The 23,773-nt window shown below is 42.8% G+C and overlaps 1 protein-coding gene across 7 annotated transcripts in view; it reads right to left on the reverse strand.

Annotated features, from left to right (window-relative positions):
- The window catches only part of Armc3 (armadillo repeat containing 3), an 83,197-nt gene that overhangs the window by 23,747 nt on the left and 35,677 nt on the right, over positions 1 to 23,773 (reverse strand). For all 7 annotated transcript variants that reach the window (XM_057787467.1, XM_057787468.1, XM_057787470.1 and 4 more), the window contains exons 9-11: positions 20,535 to 20,687; positions 20,335 to 20,440; positions 476 to 725 (exon numbers count right to left, since the gene is read on the reverse strand). In XM_057787467.1, coding sequence (XP_057643450.1) covers positions 476 to 725; positions 20,335 to 20,440; positions 20,535 to 20,687 — 509 coding nt within the window. The remainder of the gene's footprint in view (positions 1 to 475; positions 726 to 20,334; positions 20,441 to 20,534; positions 20,688 to 23,773) is intronic.

A 23,773-nucleotide genomic window follows, 5' to 3' on the forward strand; every position in this document is an offset into this window, starting at 1 on the left:
TAAGAGCGCACATTCACATGGGCTTGCAGACAGCGGGTATTTCTGTATTGTGATATTCTAGGAAAAGCTGTTGCTTGGGTGGTTGGGCAGTAGGTATGAGTCACACGGCGTTTTTGTATATAAAGACCACTCTTACCATCTGTGACCTTGCAATGGTGTAAGGAGGCTCACAGGCTAAAGGGCCAGTATGGGGAGGGAAGGCAGGAAAAAATCTTCTACAGTGTCCCAGGCTAAACAGACCCTCTGCAAGTGTGGGATAGCATGGCCACAGCCCTGTCGCTTCTCATCAGATCACCACCATCCAACACAGTATTGGCACTGAGTAGTAGGAAAATAAATACCCAGAGGCCAGCTGGATGCCCCCGTAGATGGGCAGGAAGAAACGGTACCAACAGGAATGAGAACAGGTAGAGAGGATTAGGTAGTGGTCTGAGCAGATGGAATGACTCCAAACCACGTACGGGTTCAGCCTCACCTCGTTGCGGGCCTCCATATCACAGGCAGTGGCAGCCACGGTGAACGCCGCGGTGCTCTGCACCACTGTGTTGGTGGAATGCAGCGGGCCCAGCAGCGCGTGCATCACTTCGTGGCTTTGGATGACGGAGCGCAGAGGTTCCTGGATGGCCATGTTGGTCAGCACGGTGGCAGCATTGGCGATGGCTCCGTCCCGCTTGCTCGACAAGATGTTTATCAGAGGGGCGATGGCGTCGGCTTCTGCAGCCGCACTGTGCACAGCAGGGAGAAAGGATTGCTATTCTATCAGTTCAAGACAGTAACCGAGGAGTTTGTAACCGAGTTCACTCCAACAAGCACAGAGATGATTTTAGAGACAGGATGGTTTGTTGTGCACTGAACCCAGAATGGGGTGCTAGTGATGTAAGTGCTTTCTGGGGAAAATTAATGAAATCAAATCATCGTTTCTTTGGGTTGCAGAAAAATACATGACCAAAACCTTTCAGGTCTCTTAAATCCTGGGTGTTTGTTCGCTTATTTTCCTCAGTGAAGATGAAAACTGGGAGTCACCTGGGAAGAGTTTCAGTGAGGTGTTGTCCTGATTTGGTTGCATGTCTTTGGGACATTTTTTTTTGATTCTGGTAATTGGGTTGAAAAAACTTGATCACTGTGGGTGGCACCATTTCCTGGGCATGGGATTTTTAACTATATGAGTGGGGAAGCCAGATGCATACTAACACCCATGTCTAAGTCATAGCTGTCTGCCCTTGACTGAGGGTAAGACCTGACTGGTGACTTCAGGTTCTTGCTGCCTTCACTGCCCCACAGCGATGAACCATAACTCCTTGTGCTTGACAAAGGAGTCATGCATTTTGACCAAGGCATGCTTGTGGATGGTTAAAGATAAAAACATTCAATAGGAGGGGATGCACGGTGTTAAAACACGTGCCTGAAAAATAACCCATGTAATAAGATTAAGGAGCACACTGGCCCTAAAGGACCCACAGGGGCGAACATGCCCGGGCTGTCATCTCAGTTATGGGGACAGCAAGGAGTTCAAGGCCTGTCTGGACTATGAAGTGAGTTCAAATTTAACCTTGGCTACCTGGTGAGCCAGTCTCAAAGGAAAAAGAAAAACGGGCAAAGGGGTCAGGACATGTAGCTTCATGGTAGAGTGCTTACCTAGCATATTCATGGCTCTAGGTTCAGTCCCACTAACACAAAATCATGTTAGCAACAACTATTCACCTAAATCATATTAGTAGAAGTCACCGGGACAACGAAACAACATCATCCGATACATTCAATAACAAACATTTCAAATTTTCACACCTTGAACTTATTTATATTGGATGTATTCTTTTTCATTTAGGATAGTAGAAAAACTGAAGAAAAAAGTAAGTTTTGTCTGGTTTAGCCACCAGTGTCCCAGTGCATTTAATCTGGTAACATCATCTAAATCTGTTTACTAGGAAGGAAGACCTGTGTCCTCAAAGACAAAAGTTATGACAATTGTCCTGTCCATCACAGAGCAGATGACAAGTGAAATCTGAGTAGGGAGCCCAGTGGTCTCTGGGGAGAGTAGGCGGTGATGACCATGTAAAGGAGTTCAGAAGGAGAGAGAACAAATCCCGGCTTAATGATGGGCTGGCAGGCTTGACCCACAGGTCCGCTTGCCTGCATCTTTGCCTTATTAGGCCCATCCCTCCAACATACTTGTTGCCCTCAAGGAGAAGGTGATACCCAGCTTCATTTCCATGCTGCTGCTTGCTCTTAGGATACAGTTAACCCTTCCTATGACATCTTCTATTCTTTAGGAAGATGTCACCAAAACTGACTTGTATAAACATGCTGGAAGGCCCCACATCTGAGCATAGTAGCTGGGGAGTCAATGTTTCGTTTCATTTTCTTGGGATAATTCTTAAGTGGTCATTTGTTTTTATAAATAAGGAAGATTTTACACTTGATCTTAGTTTAAGAGCTGAAAACCAATAAGAATAAATTAGAAGTTACAGATTTATCAGGAATTTTTCGTGGTTTTGCTTACATAATTTTTAGAGTTCACATACCGAATTAAAAAAAAACTTTCTGTAGCATGTGTGTCTCTGTGTGTGTGCGCTCACACACACGTGGGTATACAAACCTTGTGCACATGCCAGGAACAGAACTCATACTTTCCCACAAAACTACCTCCCAACCCCTGGAAGTTCAAGTTCAGTGTAATTTTCCTAGTTGACAAACACTGAAATCTTTTCTTTTCTTTTTTTTTTTTTTCAAGACAGGGTTTCTCTGTGGTTTTGGAGCCTGTCTTGGAACTAGCTCTTGTAGACCAGGCTGGTCTCAAACTCACAGAGATCCGCCTGCCTCTGCCTCCCAAGTGCTGGGATTAAAGGCGTGCGCCACCACCTCCCGGCTGAAATCTTTTCAAAACTCCTCTTCTTTTGAGTAATTTTTTGACACTTACAACCCAGCTCCTCATGTCAAATGCTTCAAATCTATAGCTACTATAAGCATACCTTGCCCAAGACACAAGATTCCTTTGTCAAGTAGTAGGGATTTTTATTCTTGGAAAATTGAAAGAGCACATCTAATTTTATTTATTTGTTTAGTTTCTCATGATAACAAAAAACTAAGAAATGGGAGTGGGGGCTGGAGAGACAGCTTAGTACTTAGGAACACTTACTACTTGCTTACTACTTACTTACAAAGGACTTGGTTCAATGGCTCAAAACCACCTGTAACTCCAATTCCAGGAGACTGAATGTCCTCTTCTAGTCTCCAAGAACCAGATATTCAAGTGGTACATAGATACACAAGCAGGCAAAACACCATACACAAAAAATCAAATGAAATAAAAATAATATAAAAGACTCAGCTTATATTTCGAAAGAAGAAGAGGAAGAGGAAGAAGAAGGAAAGGAGAAGAGGAAGAAGGGGAGGAGGAGGAGCGGAAGCAAGAAGAACAAGAATGAAACTAAGAAACAGCAGGTCAAGACGGAGGATTTCCATAAGGAATCCTGAGCTTTTGGTCCTTGTACTCGGAGTTGGCATTTTATGGTAGAGATGTGCTTTGCCTTGGCCGGTGGACGGCTGCCTTCTGCTCTTTTCATGCTCTTTATGAAGACAATAAAAGGAGTACATAAAAACCTAGCTGCTTAAAAAGCCCAAGTTCCTGGTGCACAGGGGAAGATAACTTTTCCTGCCCTGAGCAGAACAGCCTCCCAGAGATAAAGTAAGCCTTCGTCCTGGGAAGAAAGGCACACAGTGCACCTCCACCCTCGGCCTCTAGTTTATGTTCTGTGTAACTCTAGAAACAATCACTAAAATGAGTTTGTGGCAGGGCACCAAACCCTTGCTGCCTAACAACAAATTACAGGGGCAGAAATAAAATGCAGGATTTGTCTATCAAAAAAATTGCATTCATCATATTTCTTTCAAACTCATGATATTGTTTTGCTTTTTCCTGTTTTTCATGTGGACGTCCAGAGACAAAAGGCTGTCGTATTTTATAACCATGTTTCAGTTTCTTTAATAACAGGATTACCCGAGTGAGATGGAAGTCACACTTCTGGATTAGGGGATCCGGAATTACAGGGCCATATGTCACTGCAATAGTTGGGAAATATTTTCTGATATTTACTATCATTCATTACGAGCCAGTTGGAGTTTACTCAAATGAATTTAAGTGTAAATTTAAAAGAAAACAAGTTAACAACAAATATGGAGATGAATGAAAACATCTGTGTGTTTGTGTGAAGAGCAGAGGCGCAGTCTCGCTGCTCGGTGCGGTCACCCCAACCAGGCCCTGCCTATACCGCCCTCTGCCGCGATTTCTCACCTCCACCCCTTCCTTTCTTCATCCTCCAGCTAAATCCAACCTGACCTCCTCTCATGTGGATTAGCACCGCTACAGAAAGAAGGTCCACGCATACAAATCATCCTTGACTTACAGTTTAAGTTGGGATTTTTCAGAAGTGCCAGACATTCAATAGAATCCATACTACAGGTTTTCAATTTGAACATCCTTGCCAGGTTGGCAATATATCAACCTATGCCATTAATCCATTCCTTCCCATTCCCTGCCCACCTCCTCCCTACTCTACAGTGTGCTGTATCATGAGGCTATGATGTCAGGTAGATTCAGGGTATAAACAGCATTTGGGCTTAATTTCAGTTTTCAATGGATTTGTGGAATTATAAGCCCATCACAACACGGGAAACATCGATCAGTAAGTCCTAGTATGTCTCACATTTTTTCAACCCTTTCTCTATCTCACTGCTAATGCAAGGGTTTTAAATTACAATCATACTGCTTACCCTAGACTTTCCTGGTTTCCCATTGCCAGGATAAAGCCCGGATCACGACACAGCTTCCAAAGCTCTGGATGTCTGTCTCTGTCTCCCTCTGTTGCTCCGTGCCCACTCCTCCCCTGTCCCTGCTGCTGGGTGTCCCCTCAGCACACTTCCCACTTCTGGCATCCTTCTCTTTTGAATAATCCCTTTTCAGTTTGGCACAAATGGCTTTTCTTCAAAAAAGGGTTTCTAGATGCCTCAGTTCTTTTTTAAAACTTGAACTTGAACCTTTATTAAATGTACGCATTTCTTTTTGTTCAGAAAACAATGTTTTGTCACAAACATTCACAATCCAACACAGCAAAATATAATTATTTCACAACATTTGTCAAGGAATTCAGCAGATTTTCACTGCAGTTCCCAAAGCAATCAAATAAAAAACAAACAAACAAAGATTTAAACAAAACAACAGCCAAAAACAACAAGCCCACCCTCCAAAAAATGGCTACTAGATTTCACTAAGGAAAAAATTCCATTATACCCATGGCATCAACTGCTAGCTTGCAATGCTGTTTCCCAGTATTTGCTCACACCGATGTTCCCTTTGCCCTAAACACCCTTCCCCATCGCTCCTGCATTCCCCTTGAAGAACTGCATCTCCTCTGATAGCTGTTCAGCTGCTCTGTGCTGTCCTGGTGTGACCTCCCTCTCAATCACCCCCTTCCCTGCTGGGCCTGCTGTCCGCTACAGACTTCTTAGAGCCGGTTTGTCCCTTATTTGATTTTCTATCTCCAGCTTCTCTGACATTATGGTTTCCATGCAATCTGTGAAGAACTATGTTTACAAGTTCTTCACATAGTTCTATGAGGAGCTATGCAATCAAGTGTGCTAGCCCAGCACGTCCACAGACATCCCAATTTTTTTTTTCTGATCTGGAGGCAGTCAATCAAAGTCCAAGGGAATCAAATGTCATTTTCTTACACAGAGTGACGAGGGGTATTTATTGACCTATCTAGTTGATCACAATTCTTCACTTCCCTACATGTCCACCACCCTCTCAAAAGCCGGGCGGTTCTGCAGTAATTAACTACCTGCCACAGTGAGAGAACAACTTCTTCATTTCACACGGCTACCTCGGCTCCTAATAAAATAGGAACGATGGCCAAGGTGTTTGGCTGCTCAGAATAAATGGTTTTGCTGTTATCAAATGTTTCTGCTTCCCCTGGAAATTGGTTTGTAATATCTGTAAATGACATGGAATAGCATCCCATGGTAATTAAAGATATCATTTTATTTTCTTAATAAGGACACTGGATATTCTAACATGACTGAAAAAAACGTAAATCCGCAGCACTGAGCTATGTCCTCCTCCTTGGTTAGCTCCATGCAGGTCCCTGGGGCCCTCTTAAGACCGCAGGGTCGTGTTTCTCTTTATGATACACGATGTCTTACTTCAGTTACAGTTCCATCACTTTGGAAATTAGTCTTTTTTATATTTATTTATTATGTATACAATATTTTGTCTGTGTGTATGCCTGCAGGCCAGAAGAGGGCACCAGACCCCATTACAGATGGTTGTGAGCCACCATGTGGTTGCTGGGAATTGAACTCAGGACCTTTGGAAGAGCAGGCAATGCTCTTAACCTCTGAGCCATCTCTCCAGCCCCTGGAAATTAGTCTTTTAAGATGACTGGTGTGCTAATGCTCGCTTGCAATCCAGGCACTTGGGAGGCTAACACAGTAGGATTGGGATAGCCTGGGCTACTTGCCATGCTCTGTCTCAATTTAAAATATAATAGTTGTGTGCTGACGTCTCCCAGAGGCAAGCTCAAGGAAAGCAGGTCCCCAGGACCTTTGTCTCCATTCCTACCACATCTCTATGGCTGGAGCAGCACCCTACACAGAAAGCACTGGGAGAAAACAGGGATGTGATCATGAAAGAATCCTAAGATCAAAGGTGCACTTTTAGATAAATGACAACATGTTATAGAGAGGGGCAGCCCCTCAAGACCCTATTGAAAGATATTTCTACAGAGAATAGACTATTGGAAGAGACAGAATACCTGTCAAGCCGAGTGGCTCAGAGGTCCAAACCAGTGCGCAATCTACAGTCCAGCTATAATTTCCTAGCTGAGGAAGAACCAATCCGGATAGACAGAAAGTGTTCATCTGTTCGCTTGCTTGAAGCCTTGTTTCCTATAGACCAGGTAAGCCTTCAGCTTATCATGTAGTCAAAGAAGACCTCACACTCCCGATACCCCCTCCCCACCTCCCAGTGCTGGGATCACAGCCACATGCCGTCCTGTCCAGATATCAGTGTTTCAAGCATTACAATCTTTTCAGAAGACAATATTTTCTGTGACTGCCCCTCCCTCTCCAAGAAAAGCAAATGTAGAGTCTGCTTGCTTCACTTTGATGTTGTTCAAGGAATGAGAGAGGAGGAGAGGCAGGGAAGATGGGGGGGAAAGAGAGGAGAGAGAGAGAGATAGAAAGAGAGGGGAAAGGGAGAGGGAGAAGGAGAGGGAGGGAGGGAAAAAGGGAGGGAGGGAAAAAGGGAGGGAGGGAAAAAGGGAGGGAGGGAAAAAGGGAGGGAGGGAGGGAGGGAGGGAGGGAGGGAGGGAGGGAGGGAGGGAGGGAGGGAGGGAAAGGAGTCTGGGGAGAAAGATGGAGGGGGAGCAAAGAGAAAGGAAAGGAAGGGACTGGAGACACAGGCTGAGTTCTGCATAGAGGACAAGAGCCTCCCACACTCTCTCAGCGACAGACATGGTGGAGACAAGCTGCCAGAGTGGGGAGACTGGCAGACTGTGGTCTCCGTGCAAGTGTCCTGCCCACTACCTGGGGTAACCTGGGGAAGTGCCGTGCCTCTACTCGCTCATGAACACATGATAGTGACAAGGACAGTCCTTCACACATAAGACTGCTGTCAGATCCAAAGATACACTCCACTGGGGTACTTGGCTAAACGCCTGCCCACGACTGTCAGCTCCCAACAGCAGCAGAAGATCCATTAGCCACTGGCAGGCAGATTTTTGTGGATCACGGAAAATAAGACCACATTTCAGCCCTTGTATATGACAATGAAGCCTTCATTTTTCAGACAACTTTTCAGCTAGCCAAAATACACCTGCGGGACTAGAAAAGAGGCTGCTTCTTCACGATCAGACCAGAGCCTTTCCACGGAGGAACAGTTAACCAGCAGTAAGGGACTATTTCCAAGTGGAGAAAAACCGTGGGGAATTATTAATATGAAAAGTCAAGGGTGACTACAAACTAACGTATAGCTTTAAATAGGATTCAAATTAAAAGAGAAATAATCTAAGGCTATCCAATCTGTTTGATAATTTCCTGTGTAAGTCAGTAATGCCGGAAACCAGAGAGTACCAGCAACTTTAAAATGTTATGCAAATATCAGCCCTGCTCTGCAGGTAATAAAAGCAGAGCGGATAATTTTCTAATTGAACATTTTATGAGATTCATTGAGCCTCACAAAACTGGTAGCTAATCAAATTCAAATTGTTTGTCAAGGTCTGGCAAGCATCCGCCGACGCAAAGCATGTGCAGGGAACCCAGCGGTTTTATTGAAAACTCAGTTTTTCAGTCTCGGTACTTTTAACTCCAGTATGACTTTTCCCCAGCCAATATAAGCAAAATAATGACAAGATTCTACCATGTGGACAGGAATAGGGAGCTAAGGGTGGACCCGAGAAACAGCCACTTGGTAAATTTGGACAGAAGGAATACAGGAATAATTAATTCATAAGCATACCATGAAGATTCTTCCTGTTTTATCGCTTAAAAACAAAGCACTTTTTATTTTATTTATTATAAACGTGTCTGCACCATGGCATGCGTGTGCAGGTCAGAGGGCAACCCTTGAGCGTCTTATCTCTGCTTCCACTAGGTCGGACCTTGGCACCGAACTCAGGACATGGGGGCTTAGTGACAAGTATCTTTACATACTGTCCAATATCGGGGGCTCTTAAAGGACTTCTAAAGTACCAAGCTCTTTGAAATATCATCACTAATTAAAAAAAAAATTCTCCAAACAAAACCAGCCCTCCTAAACCAGCTCAATTTGTGTCACCTGTCACTTATATTGGGAGACGGCCAAGCTTCTAGAATTTTACAACAAATTTACACAAAAATTTTAAATAATCTTTTCTATTACAATGGGATTCATTAGTGTCTATTGCTCAAACGTGCTGCGTTTGTCCCCGTGATAACACAGCACGACAGAAATTCAGTCACCGCTAGAAAAAAAAAAAGGTGTCAAAACATTTTGAAATGATTGCACCTCAGAAAGGGACAAAGACAGACACAAACATCTGCTAGCCGTGTAGTTAGCAGTAAAATACTATTACAATGAAATGCTTTCCAGATCACAATCTTTTAATAATGTTCCAAAAATATTATTTTAGACTCACCAGAGTGTTTCAAATTAAATTAGTGTGTGTTTCATTAAAACACAGAGCGAGCGATCCATTTTTGCCCCTCCCCCAACTTCCTCCTGAGTCGCCACTAGGGGGCAGTAGGAAGACGCGGTTCCTGCCGCTGTGGGTGAAGGGAAATCACGCAGAAAACCTATTTCTTCTGAACGCTACGCGACAAAGACAATAACTGCGCGGCTTGGGCTCTAGGTCCGACCCACACATCAAATCTATGCGCTGAGTTTGCGCCTTTCATGGGTCATTTCGATGGCCAATGTTTCTTTAAGTGTTTTGAGTCCCGAGATTACTTATCCTAAGTGAATCTGAGTGTTGCGGAGAAGTGGGTCTAGTGGCAATTCTCAAAGGACAACAGCACACAACCGCAGCGTCCCTGCCTGCAAGGGATGCCGAGGGAGAAGGGAAGGCGTGGCGTGTGGCCACTTTAACAGACGTGTTTTGTTGCATTCTTGTCTTCAAAAATAACCGGTCATCGCTCGCTCTGTTACCGCCATCATTCTACAATAAAATATTGGCTGCTCTAAGGATAACCAGTCCCACATCTACAAGTTAAGACATAACAAAGAAACAGTAAAACAAATAAACACAGCATATTATATTAACAGCCCACCCCCAGCTTAATTTAATTGGGTGGTAATTTTTTAACCTTACGCACACACACCCTTCCGGCCAAAGATAATTCCTGCTTCAGCTCAGCCCATCCCTGACTATGTGACAGGACTGTCACATCCTATGGTCACTACTGAGTTCTGACTTGTCTTGAGACACACTGGTGAGGTACTGACCTTTGCAATAGTATATGAAAAGGCTATACTGGGGACGCATCTAAATATTTTCCTTCACATATTATATCATTCTCTTAGACAAGATAGCAAATAATCTTCGTGAACATTAAAGTGGTGTTGCCTGTCTTTCCCCCAGCTTTATTTAAATTTAAGATTTTTTTATTTCTATATTAGTCAAAAGAAATTTTAAGCCTACAAAACGACCAGTCATTCATACTGACATGGATATACAGCTGAAGCTGTCTGAACATTAACAAAGCGCTCTCTCAGTACCTGAAATGTGGTCACTCTATCCCTGCCTTACCCATCACCATCTCCTGTGTCCCAGCCAGAGGTCACACAAAAGCAGAGCTCTCCCCAGAGACGAGCTTGCCTCTGCTGTTTCCAAGGCTTGAGCCGGGCTGACAACTAATCACTGTATTATTTTTTAAGTGACTAGTCCATATGCTGCAGTTCAGAATTTCTTGAGTTGCTGCTCTTGTGAGCAGTGGAACAGCTATACAATAAGCTGAAATTTTCACAGGGAGATAGGGAAGTAGGGGTTAAAAACTCCTTTAAAATTCTCTTTAAGGAGAGTGGGGTGTCTATGAAGAATCAAGGTCAGTGTGGTTGAACACATTGTTATCTGTGAAGAGTCGAGCCTTGGTTATCAGTTTTCAATCTCTTAGGGATTAAAATTATTGTAATTATTGCTTTCTATATTCATTCACTGCTATTTGCTAAAATTATATATATATTTTAAAAATGGTATCACTTTAAAATGCCCAACCAACATTTATACTTACTTTCAAATCTCCATGGTTTATCAAAGGGGTAAATTTAGTTAGTGCAAAGGGAAATGAAGGGTACCAAATCCTTCCTGTTCTTGGGGCAACTCTGAAAACTCTACTTCTGATGGTACCCAACAGATGGCAGTGACGTTATAAATTGTTTAAAATATCCTCATTACATATAGAACCAGCCACTCAGAAGAATGTCAACCACAAATCATTCTCTCTGCACTTGCATAAGTTATTTAAAAATTTGAAATGATTAATTGGGTAGAAAAGTACAGAGTAAATAAAACATGAAATTCAACTGAAGATATTTCCTACGTCCAAAAATTAATAGCTTCTCATTTCCAAAAATCATTACACACAGAGGACCATCAAGTAGATTAGCAGCACACCAAGAAAGGCGGCTGTGCCGAGTGAACCGGGGGCTACCTGTTCCCACTGCTGTTTCAGCTCCGTTTCCATCCTTTCTTCTAGCTGGGCTTCTTCCCACCTCCCCATTTTATTTGCTCACATAAACCAGTTTCTTTCTCCTTTCTCCTCTTAACCGGTGACTCTGGCAGTTCTCGCCTCTAACTCTCAGCTAAGCACTTTGATTCTGTTTGCCGCTTCTCACTCATTAACCTTTATTCGCAGAAGACAAAGGACTGAAGGCAAGACCAGAAAGCTTGGGGAGGGAAGTCACTATTGCCCTGGGGTGGCCTCTGGGACCCAAGTGATGCTTTCCCTGGACATGACAACCTTTGGGGGCCGCTTCGGTTTTCTTGGTGGTAAAGAGCTCTCTAAGCAGGTCCTGATTTTCAATGAAGCATGTGTATCCACACATTTAATGCCTCCACAAACAAGTCAACAATTGGTAATACTCTTAAGTAAAACAACAGATATGTATATAGAATAATTAGTTTCTATATGATTTTATTACATTAAGATACACAAACAACTTACATTTATGTAGGGAAACTAAGCCCATTTAATTGCTTATTAAAATAATCAGTACATCTTCTTTACTTGATCCAAAAGAGTTTTCAACCAGAACTCGATATAGGAAGAGATAAATGTCTTTACTTTAGTATTTACTGGTATTTTAATACCAGTGAATTTTGTCAAACTAAAATTAAAAAAAAAGTCTATGCAAATCAATGTTCATCCGATTATTTTGACTATGACTATGTTTTTAAACGTGTGTTTCACTGTCACCCTTTTAAAAATCACCAGTATACAACACTAAACCAAAATTGCTAAACAAGCTTCACAACACACAAATGATAGACTGTATGTAGCAGGGGTCTAGAAGAACATGTGTTTGCTCTCCTTCTATTTAAGGAATTAAAATATGCTTTAGACACAACTAGTCACTGCTTGCATGTTTCAAATAAACTGTAACTGTATAGTGAGAAATCTTGCCGTGAGTCCTGCTCAAGTTGGATCTAACAAGTTAGTAACAACTGCTTCAGGGAAGACATAAGAAGTGCCTCTTTTCAGTTCTGTCTTCATACAATGCTATATTATCCTCCTCCCGTCTGCCTGTCTCTCTTTCTCGTGTGTGTGGGTGTGTTTTCACTCAAACCTTTTAAAAATGAAAACTAACCAAACAATGCTGTATGCACATTTAGATTTTAGGTGGTAGCTTATATTTTAAATCTCCTTCCTTAGAATTTGCCTCAAGTTCTGATGAAATCACAGTAACTAGGAACAAAAACCAGGAGAATTACATTCAAAATGCTTGATGGAGGAGTTACTTTCATTTAATAAAGAAACTGCCTTGGCCCATTTATAGGCCAGCCCTTAGGTGGGTGGAGTAGACAGAACAGGATGCTGGGAGAAAAAAGCCGAGTCAGGAGTCGCCATGATTCTCCCACTCCAGACAGACGCAGGTTAAGATCTTTCCTGGTAAGCCAGCTCGTGGTGCTACACAGAATATTAGAAATGGGTTAGATCAATATATAAGAGCTAGCCAATAAGAGGCTGGAACTAATGGGCCAGGCAGTGTTTAAAAGAATACAGTTTCCGTGTAATTATTTCGGGGCATAAGTTAGCCATGCGGGTGGCCGGGTGCCGGGGACGCAGCCCTGCCGCTCTTATTACAACAAATGCTGATTTCCTAATGGTTAGCAAATGATGTTCTCAGAAGACTTGTGAAGGCAGACAAAGTCCATTCAAGCCAAGTGGGCTATTTCAAATACTCAATACTGCACATAATGGTGGGGAAGACTGTGCATGTGTGTGTGTGTGTGTGTATGTGTGTGTGTATGTGTGTAAAATCTAAGTCCATACTCTCTCTTGGTACTGCAATATAAGATATAGGATGCCCATAAGGAAAAGGAGGGCGGGTTTAGTTTAATTTTACTTAAATGTGCTCTTTGTCCAGAGTCTAGTAATGTTTTCTTTTCAGTACAATACCCACTTTCTCTAGAAGCCTGTTCTTGGGAGCCAGATTGGTTAAAGACTAGGGAAGTCAGAGAGGAACTACCCAGAGTTTTAAAGGGACCCTTTTAATGTGCTAATGGTTGTGTCTAAAATCCTGATTCTTTAAAAAATCAGCTATGTCTTCTTTATCATCTGTCACCTTTGAAAACAAACCACGTGAAACACTACAAAACAAGCACATGCCTTGAATTTGTATGTAAAACAAAGATTACTTCTAGTTTCAAACTCCCATATTTTAGTGGTGTTCCATTTAATCTTTTACAAAAAGAGAAGACAAGAAGGAAGTTCAAATACAGTCTTAAATTATTCTTTTGTCTTCTTTTGTTTTTAAGGTTTTTTAACTATACACCCACCACATCCCAGTTTCAAAGTCGCTCCCTGACTCGTCTTGTTTGTGGACATTTCCAAGATGACCTCCTGTATTTCGTTTCCACAGCTTGTGGTATAGAAACCCCAGGCTCTTCTGTTAAAGGACTGGGGGCTGGCTGCCGCTGGCTCCCCCTTCCAATATTCTCCAGCGATCCTCTGGAGCCATGTCTTCCAGTTCGCCGTCTTCATCTTCATTAGGAGCCGCTCCTACTCCAAGTCTGGACGTTAGCATAGGCTTACTTTACTCAAGTCTGACGGAGACAGCAGGTGTCTCCTTTAGTGTTCAACTGCCGTGGCAAATATCAGTTTGGATATCTTGGTGGGATTTTCTGGAGACAGATCACTCTTCAACCCTCCCCAGCCCCAACTGGAACTTCCCTCCCTTCCCGATCCACCCAGAAATATTTTTCAGTGGGTTTCATCTTCTTAGGGTCCTCCAGCAGCCTCAGTTTACCTGTTTTCGCAGTTTTCCCCATCACACTAAACTTTCCATTTCTCTCTTTGGGTGACATTTTCATTTTTGTTTTTTAAATCTCACCCCCTCCCCCACACCCACCCCATGTGTGGGACAATGCTGTTCTAGATACTTGGGATGTGTCAACGAATAAACAGAGAAAGACTGCTCCCTCCACAGATCTAGTGATAGTGGGAGACACTATAAACAGCAATCAAATTAACAGGCTAGCCACACAGGATGGGAGGCAGGAAGTGAATGAGGGTGGGCAGTGGATAGCAGTGTTTCAATAGCACTGGTAGCAGTGATAGAGAGCTTTCCCAAGGGGATTCGAACAGTGACTTTGCTTTCTAGAAAATCATTCTAGGCAAGAGGACTGTGAGTTCAAAACGCTCCAGGCAAAATACTCTTGGAACTGGAAGGGACTTCTAGAACATATTTTATGGCCTATTTTACTCTTGGTTGTTTTCTGCAACAATGTTTTAATTTGTAAGTGTGTTATTGAATCTCATTTACCAGAACTTGGCAGGTGGGCTAGACAGGGCCTCTGAGAAGTACGCCCTCCGTTTATGGCTTTCCTATAAAATTGGATAAGGCTAGTTACTTGGCACCCAGGCTTCTGATTCACAGAACGACAGGGATTTCAAGGGAATTTTGGCAGGGAGGAAGTTAAGGAGTCAGCCAGACAGGTCCTAGCAGAAACTGAAGATGAATGAATGCAGCCTTCCAACAAAGGGCCCAGAGAAACCCTGGAAACCCTGGGAGACCATTCCCCCAGAATCTGCACTCAGTGGGGCTGAATAGCCTTCATGCCCCCTAAGGGTTCAGGGAAAACAGCTCTTCAGAGAAGTTCAGTCTCTGATTCAACTGGGCTCTCACCTTCCCGCCCTATCCCCACCCACCATGGCCTCAGTAGCCTGGTAAACACAAGGGGAGAATGGGAGCAATTTAGATTCTTTCCATTCAGATTCATTGCAAACTGTTTAAAGTGTTACTCTGTGAAGAAAGAAAGGCTGACCGGTCCAGAAATCTTGAGCATGCCTGAAGCCACATTCCCAGAGACCATCGACCAGCAGTCCTGGAGCCCTTCCGGGGTTTCAAACCTTCCACAAAGGGGCCTGGATGGGCTTGGTATTTGCTGTTGAAAAAGTCTCCTGTCTACAAATCACTGCTAAAGGTAAATGTGTTTTCATGTGAGATACAAGACACATGGTAGCCTGAGATCAAATATATTAGATGAAAAATTGATTTAAAGATAGCTTATAAAATTCCATTTTTAGATCATAAAAATTTGAATGAAAAAGCATTTATTCTTTTTGCAAAAAGAGTCACTGCCAAGTATAGTTCTCCTGGCTATTTCTTCTTTCTTCTTTTCCTTTTCCTCCTCCTCCCTTTCCTCCTCCTTCTCTCTTCTCTTTCTTCTCTCTTTTCCTTCTCCTTTTCTTTTTCTTGCATTTAATTTAATTGAATTAATTTCATTTTACCCATACATCACTCAGGTTGCAAAACAAGCCTCTAACTCCAGAAAACGCCCCGAATTTGAGGATAGATAACGGAGTGCTCAGCCCTAGCTGAGATACCTACCCCAGCAGAGGCTCAGGTCGCATCTCACAAGAGGGCACAGAAAGCATGGAAGACATGGAGAATGGGAAGAACACGAAACACTGTCCTCTGGGTATGATAGAGCTGCTGCACATGCGAGCCCATAGGAGCTGTGGTTATCCGCACAAAATTGTGCTGATTAAGAATTCTAGCATGTTTCTTTAGGATCACAAATTATAGACTCAGTGGCCACTATCCATGGCTAGAAACCAATTATGAGTGAGTACATCCCATGATCTTCTTTTGGGGTCTGGGTTACCTCACTCAGGATAGTATTTTCTACTTCCATCCATTTGCATGTAAAATTCGAGAAGTCATTGTTTTTTACCGCAGAGTAGTACTCTAATGTGTATATATTCCACACTTTCTTCATCCATTCTTCCATTGAAGGACATCTAGGTTGCTTCCAGGTTCTGGCTATTACAAATAATGCTGCTATGAACATAGTTGAACAAATGCTTTTGTCATATGATAGGGCATCTCTTGGGTATATTCCCAAGAGTGGTATTGCTGGGTCCAGGGGTAGGTTGATCCCAATTTTTCTGAGAAACCTCCACACTGATTTCCAAAGTGGCTGCGCAAGTTTGCAGTCCCACCAGCAATGGATGAGTCTATAATTTGTTATCCTAAAGAAGCTAAACAAGAGGGTAAACCCAAGGAAAAACATATAGTTATCCTCCCAGCTATGGGAAATAGACAAGATTGCCGGGCAAAAAATTGGAATCTTGGGGGTGGGGTGGGATGGGGGTGAGGGGAGATGGGGAGAGAAAAGTGTGAATGAGAAGATGAGGGGAACTGGGGAAATCGGGGTGATTGGAGATAAAGGAAGGTTGGATAGGGGAGCAGGGAAACTCATATCTTAGTTAAGGGAGCCACCTAAGGGTTGGCAAGAGACTTGAACTTGGAATGGCTACCAGGTGCCCAGGGCAATGTCCCCAGTTAGTTCCTTGGGGCACCTGAAGATAGGGAACCTGAAATGAACCTATCCTATAATCATACTGATGAATATCTTGCATATCACCATAGAACCTTCATCTAGCGATGGATGGAGATAGAGACAGAGACCCACACTGGAGCACCGGACTGAGCTCCCAAGGTTCTAATGAGGAGCAGAAGGAGGGAGAACATGAACAAGGAAGTCAGGACCATGAGGGGTGTACCCACCCACTGAGTCACTGGGGCCGATCTATTGGGAGCTCACCAAGGCCAGCTGGACTGTGACTGAAAAAGCATGGGATAAAACCGGACTGTCTGAACATGGCGGACAATGAGAGCTGATGAGAGGCCAAGGAGAATGGCACGGGGTTTTGATCCTACTTCATGTTCTGGCTTTGTGGGAGCCTAGACAGTTTGGATGGTCACCTTTCTAGACCTGGATGGAGGGGCGTGGACCTTGGACTTTCCACAGGGCAGGGAACCCTGACTGCTCTTGGGACTGGAGAGGGAGGAGAAGAGGAGTGGGGGTGCCGTCCTGGAAAGAATTGGGTAGGGAGGGTAGTGGTGGATATGTCCAGGATACATTGTATTTCAAAAATAAGTAAAATTTATTATTTTAAAAAAGAATTAGAAATTCACTTTAGGCACATCAAAAGGTGCCTATAGGAGACAGGAGTCATCAAGACACGCCCAAAGTGCTTATGGCGACTCCAGGGCCTTGTTACTAATCAGGTTGGAAACGGGTAAGTGGGTAAGTGTTCCAACGGCTCTCAAATGGACCTGGATTCAGCACTGGCTTTGCCCCTTCCTTCACAATGAGCCACAGAAAGCAATTAGAAAAACAAACTCAGCCACCCCAGCAGCAGAATGGCTCGTGCTGGGAGAGTCTCTGTGAAATAGCTTGCTTCGAAAAAGAGAATTCTGTGGACCCCAGGAAAGCCAGGTTTATGCTAACTGGTGTTTAAACACAGACAACGGAGAAAACATTTTCTATTAAAAATAACCAATCGCATTTGCTGTCACTTCTGTTGAATTTGACTTTATAATCATCGAGTTATTAGCATTCTAGAAGGATCTCCAAGTTGGCTGGCTTCCCTGATATGGGTTGACTATAAGATCTTTCTGATTCTAGTTTTCAGCATCTGGCACAAATATACCAAGACTGACTCACTCCAAAAACTATTTATTTTAGGACTGGGGAGTTGGCTCAGGAGTTGAGAGCACTTGTTACTTTCCCAGAGGACTGTGGAGTGATCCCCAGCACCCACACCACAGCCGTCAGCTCCAATCTCAGGGGCCCAAAGCCTTCTTTTGACGTTGAAAGGTTGCGAATGTGGCTATGCACAGATATGTGCAGGCAAAACACTCATACATCTAAAATGATAAATATATCAATCTTAAAAATATTTGCTTTCAAAAATATTTTTAGATCAAAAAAAAAAAAAAAACCAAAAGTAAGACTATACAGATCTCTCTCAAAGAGCACCCGTGAATGCCTTTCCAAACACAAGCGAGGAAAGGTGGAAGGAATGAAGGGCACTCCTAAGAGGTGAGAGAATCTAGTTGTAGCAGACAAGTACCTGAGAGGACAGCTGCCTCCAACCTCCTTGGGTTTATGCAGAACTGTGAACTCACAGAGGCCAGACTCAGATCAAGGCAGGCATACACTCTGGAGGAGGGCATACACTCTGGCTGTCTGTTAACAGCATTTCGGATAATACATAAATCCAAGCAGATGACAGAGAGATTTTAATATCACTGATAAAACTTCCAGAAATGGTAGAGCTGCTGTCTTTAAACTGTTGCTTCCTGGGTCAGAGGCACCCTAAAAGCCAGCACTTGGGTGGAGAGAGTGATGCCGCTGGCTCCAGAAGCCATGCCGACTGCTCTGACAGAGGAGTGCCCTTGGTGTTGGCGGCTTTCACAGGCCATAGTTAGATTTTAGTCACTCCACTAACAACTTATAAAATGCTTGCGTGGGAGTAGAAAAAGGGGAAGAATGGTCAAGAAAAAGGCTCTATGAGGGGAAAAGGAGGACATGCTTCAAGTTAGAAAGGGAACTTTAGCCAGAACATCACACACACAAAAGGATGAGAAATAGTTGTTAGTTTGCATAGTAAGTGAGACACATGGAAGGGAAAGGATTTTTTTATTTATGAAAGCTGGGTTCAGGAAATCCCTCTCTTGCAAGACTGTATCACCTTCTGTGGAGAAAGGAGCATGGCCTTTGGTATCTGACAGACCTGGGCTCAGTCTCCAGCTCAGCTATTTCCACACAGGTGAACCCTGGCAAGTCAGCTAAGATTGCAGAGTTTTGTCTCATTAGTGATGGACTACTTAGATAACAAATATTAAAAATAATTACAAAACACATTCCACCGTGTGGTATTCCTGGTATGGGGGAGGTCCTTCTATTTATGTGTTGCTTTTATTGGTTGATGAATAAAGCTGCTTTTAGTCAATGGCTTAACAGAGTAAAGTCAGGTTGGAAACCTAAACTGAATGCTGGGAGAAAGAAGGTGGAGTAAGAGAGTAGCCATGTAGCTGCCACAGGAGACAGACACCTCCACTGGAGTCCACTGAAACTTTGCCGGTAGATCATAGCCTCGTGATGATGCACTGATTAATAGAGACGGGTTAGTTTAGAATATAAGAGCTAGCTAGAAATACACTTAAGCTATTGGTCAAACAGTATTGCAATTAATACAGATTTCTGTGTGATTATTTCTGGAGTCTGGTTGGCCTCCACCAACAGTGCTCATAATCAGGAGGCATCTCCTCCCCACCCTCCTTCCTTTGTGCTCATTGCCTTTAGTTCACTTTTAAAATGCTCCCATTTTCTCTAATGTTTACATCCTTTCAAAATGGATCTTGAGACTCTTTAAAAGTTACCTACTGTTTTTAGTAATGTTGTCAAGGATATTTCTAGCATTGTTTACTTTCATTTGCATCAGAAGTGAAAGCTGTATGCATCAGCAGAGGGGCTGGGGAAATGGTTTGGTCAGTCAAGCTCTTGCTGCACACACATGAGGTCCTGAGTCTGGATCCCTGCACCTATGAAAAGTGTCAGGATTGGTTGCACATGCTTGTAATCCTAGCACTGGGTAAAAGGAGCAAGGATGGTCTCTGGAGCCCACTGACGTGCTAAGCTTGCTGAATTGGTGAGCTTCAGGTTCAGTGGGAGACTGTCTCAAGAAAATGAAGGGAATTTGGGCTTTGAGAGATGGTACAGTGGTTAAGAGCACTGGCTGATCTTCCAAAGGATCCAGGCTTGATTTCTGGCACCTACGTGGCTGCACACAAGGGTCTGTCACTCCAGTTCTAGGGCATCCAATTCCCTCTTCTGGCCTCTGTGGGTACCGAGTGCACACATGGTGCACAGATATACAAACAAAATATCCATACACATAAAATAGTAAAAATTGAATAAAACCAAGTGAAAATGGTAGAAAATGATGCCTGGACTCTGTATGCATCTGTACACATGGACATGTAAACACACACACATACACACATGCTCGCACATGCACCACCACCCCCCACACACACAGAGGAGCAAGTACACACAAACTCAAGGATTTAACTTGACAAATTGGTATAATGGTTTGAAGTTTCTCAACAAAATCCAATAGTCCCAATTTTTTTTTGGGGGGGGGATAGGCCAATCAGAAACTACTTTCATAAGAGACCCTGAGAAATAATGAAAGTCAGATTACCTAAAAAAAAAAAAAAAAAATATGGATCACCTTAAAAGCCGACTGTCACAGCTGTGGCCCCAGTGCCGTCCCTGTACTTACTTGGCATTCGCAGGGCTGCGGGTGGTCAGGTTTGCCAGGGCCAGGGCAGCTGCCTCTCTCACTTCCTCGTTGTCACTTCGGAGCAGCTGAACTATCTGCGGAATCCCTACAAAGAAACGAGTGTAAGCCGTGAGTTCAAACCCTTCCAGACAACCCGGAGCACAGTAACCTTCAAACATGGCAGTCCCCGGTTTACTCACCCTGGGTGTTGAAGAAATCTTTGCTGCTGGAATTCTCGCTCATGGCTGAAATAGCTTGGGCAGCTGCAATCTTGGTTTCTTCACTGTCAGATCCCAGGAGGGTCACCAGGCATTTTTCAACCTCTTGTTCGTGAAAAAATTTTCTATTTTTCGCTTTCATAAACCAAAAGGAAGAGCATGTCAGAATTTTCAGGTAAAAACTTTATTACTATTTACCACTTGACAGAAGCCATTTGCAAACTTTAATTAACGTTCAAGCCTAAGCTAAACTGAATGTGTACCTAGCTAACCTTCAGAAGACAGCCGGGACACAAAGGGAATGACCGGTGCCACACTTATTCCGTAATCCCCCATCTGCTGTGTTCCAGTACTGTGGCAGGGAGCTGTGTGTGGTAGGATGCACACTTTCAGAATTCATAAGCACTTAACACTCTTCACGAGCTGATTCAGCTCTCAGTGTTCACACTGGCTCTGCCCCCACTAAGTATGGAAGCCCAAGTCCCTGATATTGTTTTAAATATAAAACACACTATTAAGACGCCTACAATGTTAGGATCAGAGAACCGGATATTCAAGACTCCAGGAGAAGAGCAGCAGGGAGGAAGAAGAAGTGAATAGTGACCTATGGTCCTGCCTCTCCTCACTGCTCATCAAAACCTGCAAATCTTTCTCCCAAATAACTGTACATGCTCAAATAGCAAAGGGTACAGAAATCACTTGAATCATCAGACATAATATAACAATGTTAGAATAATTTTTCTTTTAAAGCACTTAGGATTCTATGTCCACATCATCCTCTTCACCGCCTTATAAAATATTAAATTTCAAACCAATGTGTACGTGCGTGTGTGTGTGTGTGTGTGTGTGTGTGTGTGTGAGAGAGAGAGAGAGAGAGAGAGAGAGAGAGAGAGAGAGAGAGAGAGATGCTGGGGGCAGAAGCTTAGGGCTCTGGACCGACTAAGCAAGTGGTCTGCCGTGGAGATTTCCCCAGCCTGAAAACCAAAGTGATTTTTGTTTGCCGTTGTCTTTTAAACATTTTTTTTCTCTTGTCCTAGTTTTTTCTTTTAAATAAATGCCAATCTTATAGTATACTGAAGGAAATACCTTGCTAATTTAAATTGAAACATCAAACCAGAACATTGAATTTAGAATACTAAGGTTATTTTTGTGTTTTGCTCATTCTAAATTTAAAAAATTTCATGTTCTTTTTAATTCTAAACTTACTACTATTTAAGAGTCTGAAAATGTGCTAAGAACTGGGGTCAGCAGCTCCAGAGGCTGTTGAGGGGAAGAGAGAACTGTGAAACAATTCCTTGCTGAGTTACATTTGGTTTCTTTAAAATATGGGTCTGTGGGTTTGAGTCTTTACTCATTGGGGTTGTAAAGCCTGAAAAACAAAGTCAGTTCTCATGGCCAGTGTGCAGGCTGTGTGACTCTGCAGTCTGAGAACATTAACATAAGAGAAGGACCTGCTACCCTAAACACTGACAATACTTTAGATTACAATCTGTACATGGAATTAATTAATTAGATGTGTTTTAATTAATTTTTTCCCCAGAAATATTTTCAAAAACAAACACTAATGGGGTCTCCATTGATAAGTTAAGGCCTACTTCCCCCTTCTCTCTAACAATGAACGTCCCAATGCTCTCCTCTGTAGCAGCAGCATTCAGTCAGGTTTGCAAAGACTTTCTGGCTTTGGCTCATCCATCCCAGTGACTGACCTAGGCAGGTAACCAACCAGGAGCCGCGTCCTGGGAACCCATCAGTCCTATGCTTCTTCCTTGCATGGCTTCAGGCTGGTCAGAATGGTGGCAGTAGCGTTTCATTAAAAAGCCTCAGTTAATAACATCGAAAGTATGTGGCGTCTAATATATTTTTAAATGCATGAAGTCCTTATTAGCTTACAAAAAAATACTGGAGATTTTTCCAGAGACTGACCACATTTTTAAAAAAATGACTTAGTTGTATCATTAAACTTTCCCTTGGTGGCTCTGAATCAAGTCCTAAACAGAACACTCAGCATGGATTCTATCAGGGAAATATGGCAAGATACAGTAGCAATTAATGTGAAAAGATCAACTTTGGGGCTCATAATTGTTGCATTAAAAAAACTCAGTATATATGTAAAAACTTGAAAGATTAAAAAAATAATTTAAGTAAATACTTTGGGCAATTAGATTTTTACAAAATAATTTAAATAAAGACTGTGGGCAATTAGTTTCTCAACCCTGCTGGGAATGTTCTCAAAATCCAGCTGTGTTCACCAAACCTCAAGAGTGCTGATTGCAGTGTGGCTAGAATAGATTTAAGAGATAAATTAACATATTAACCAAGTACTTTCACTGAATCGCTATGCCAAGAAGTATTTGTGCTTTAATTATGCAGATAATAAAGACGCTAGACAGTTATGTACTAATGGAGTAATGCCCTTTGAAAATAGCACTGAGTGTGCTCACAAAGCAGGGTGAAGCAAAGAGCTGAAGACAATTCGCCAGTAAACACTTGTCCTTGGTTGTTCTCAGGATTGACCATTGTCCCACCTTTGTTGCCTGCTGAGATGTTAGCACCAACCCATAAAACTCTCTGTGGCAATTAACACCTTCCCACCTTCTGACTGGTACCAGGTCAAAGGTGCCGTGTTCACCCTGCTTCCCACTGTGGGAAGTGCAAGTCAAAACTTTAAAAATGGCTGTCATTTGTTTACATGTCTCAACTGTTTTGGACAAACAATGAAAAAACACACACACGTATCTAAAAAAAAAACATTTTAATGATAGAAAATAAAGTAAAACCACACTACAAATTAATACCGGTAGTAGCTTTGTTATTTCTCAGATAATAAGGACTAATATCTGTCCAGAGTTATGGCACTTTCTATCTAGAGAAACATCTAAACTTCTAGCTAATGGTTTACTTTCAACAAGGAAAATACTAGGAGATAATGTTGTTAATCCTTGTTATGTTTGAGGGTTCACCAGTGTAGCTAATACAATAATGCATGTCTAATGAATCTGGCAGCTGGAGGTCAAACTGTCCACAAATTAATATGAAAAACAGACAAGAAATATAGGTAGGGTGTGGACAGAAAATGTCCTACTGTTAGGCACACAGGGAGAGGTGACTTGGGGCTGTGGGCAAGTAGACAGAATTAATAACCCAGCAAGCAACAAAGGCACCATCCAAGTCTCTAGCAGAGGTTCATGAAGGTTGACCTTGGCCCACTACTGCTTAGACTG

This window comes from Chionomys nivalis, chromosome 13 (assembly GCF_950005125.1).
Source record: "Chionomys nivalis chromosome 13, mChiNiv1.1, whole genome shotgun sequence".
Lineage (NCBI taxonomy): Eukaryota > Metazoa > Chordata > Mammalia > Rodentia > Cricetidae > Chionomys > Chionomys nivalis.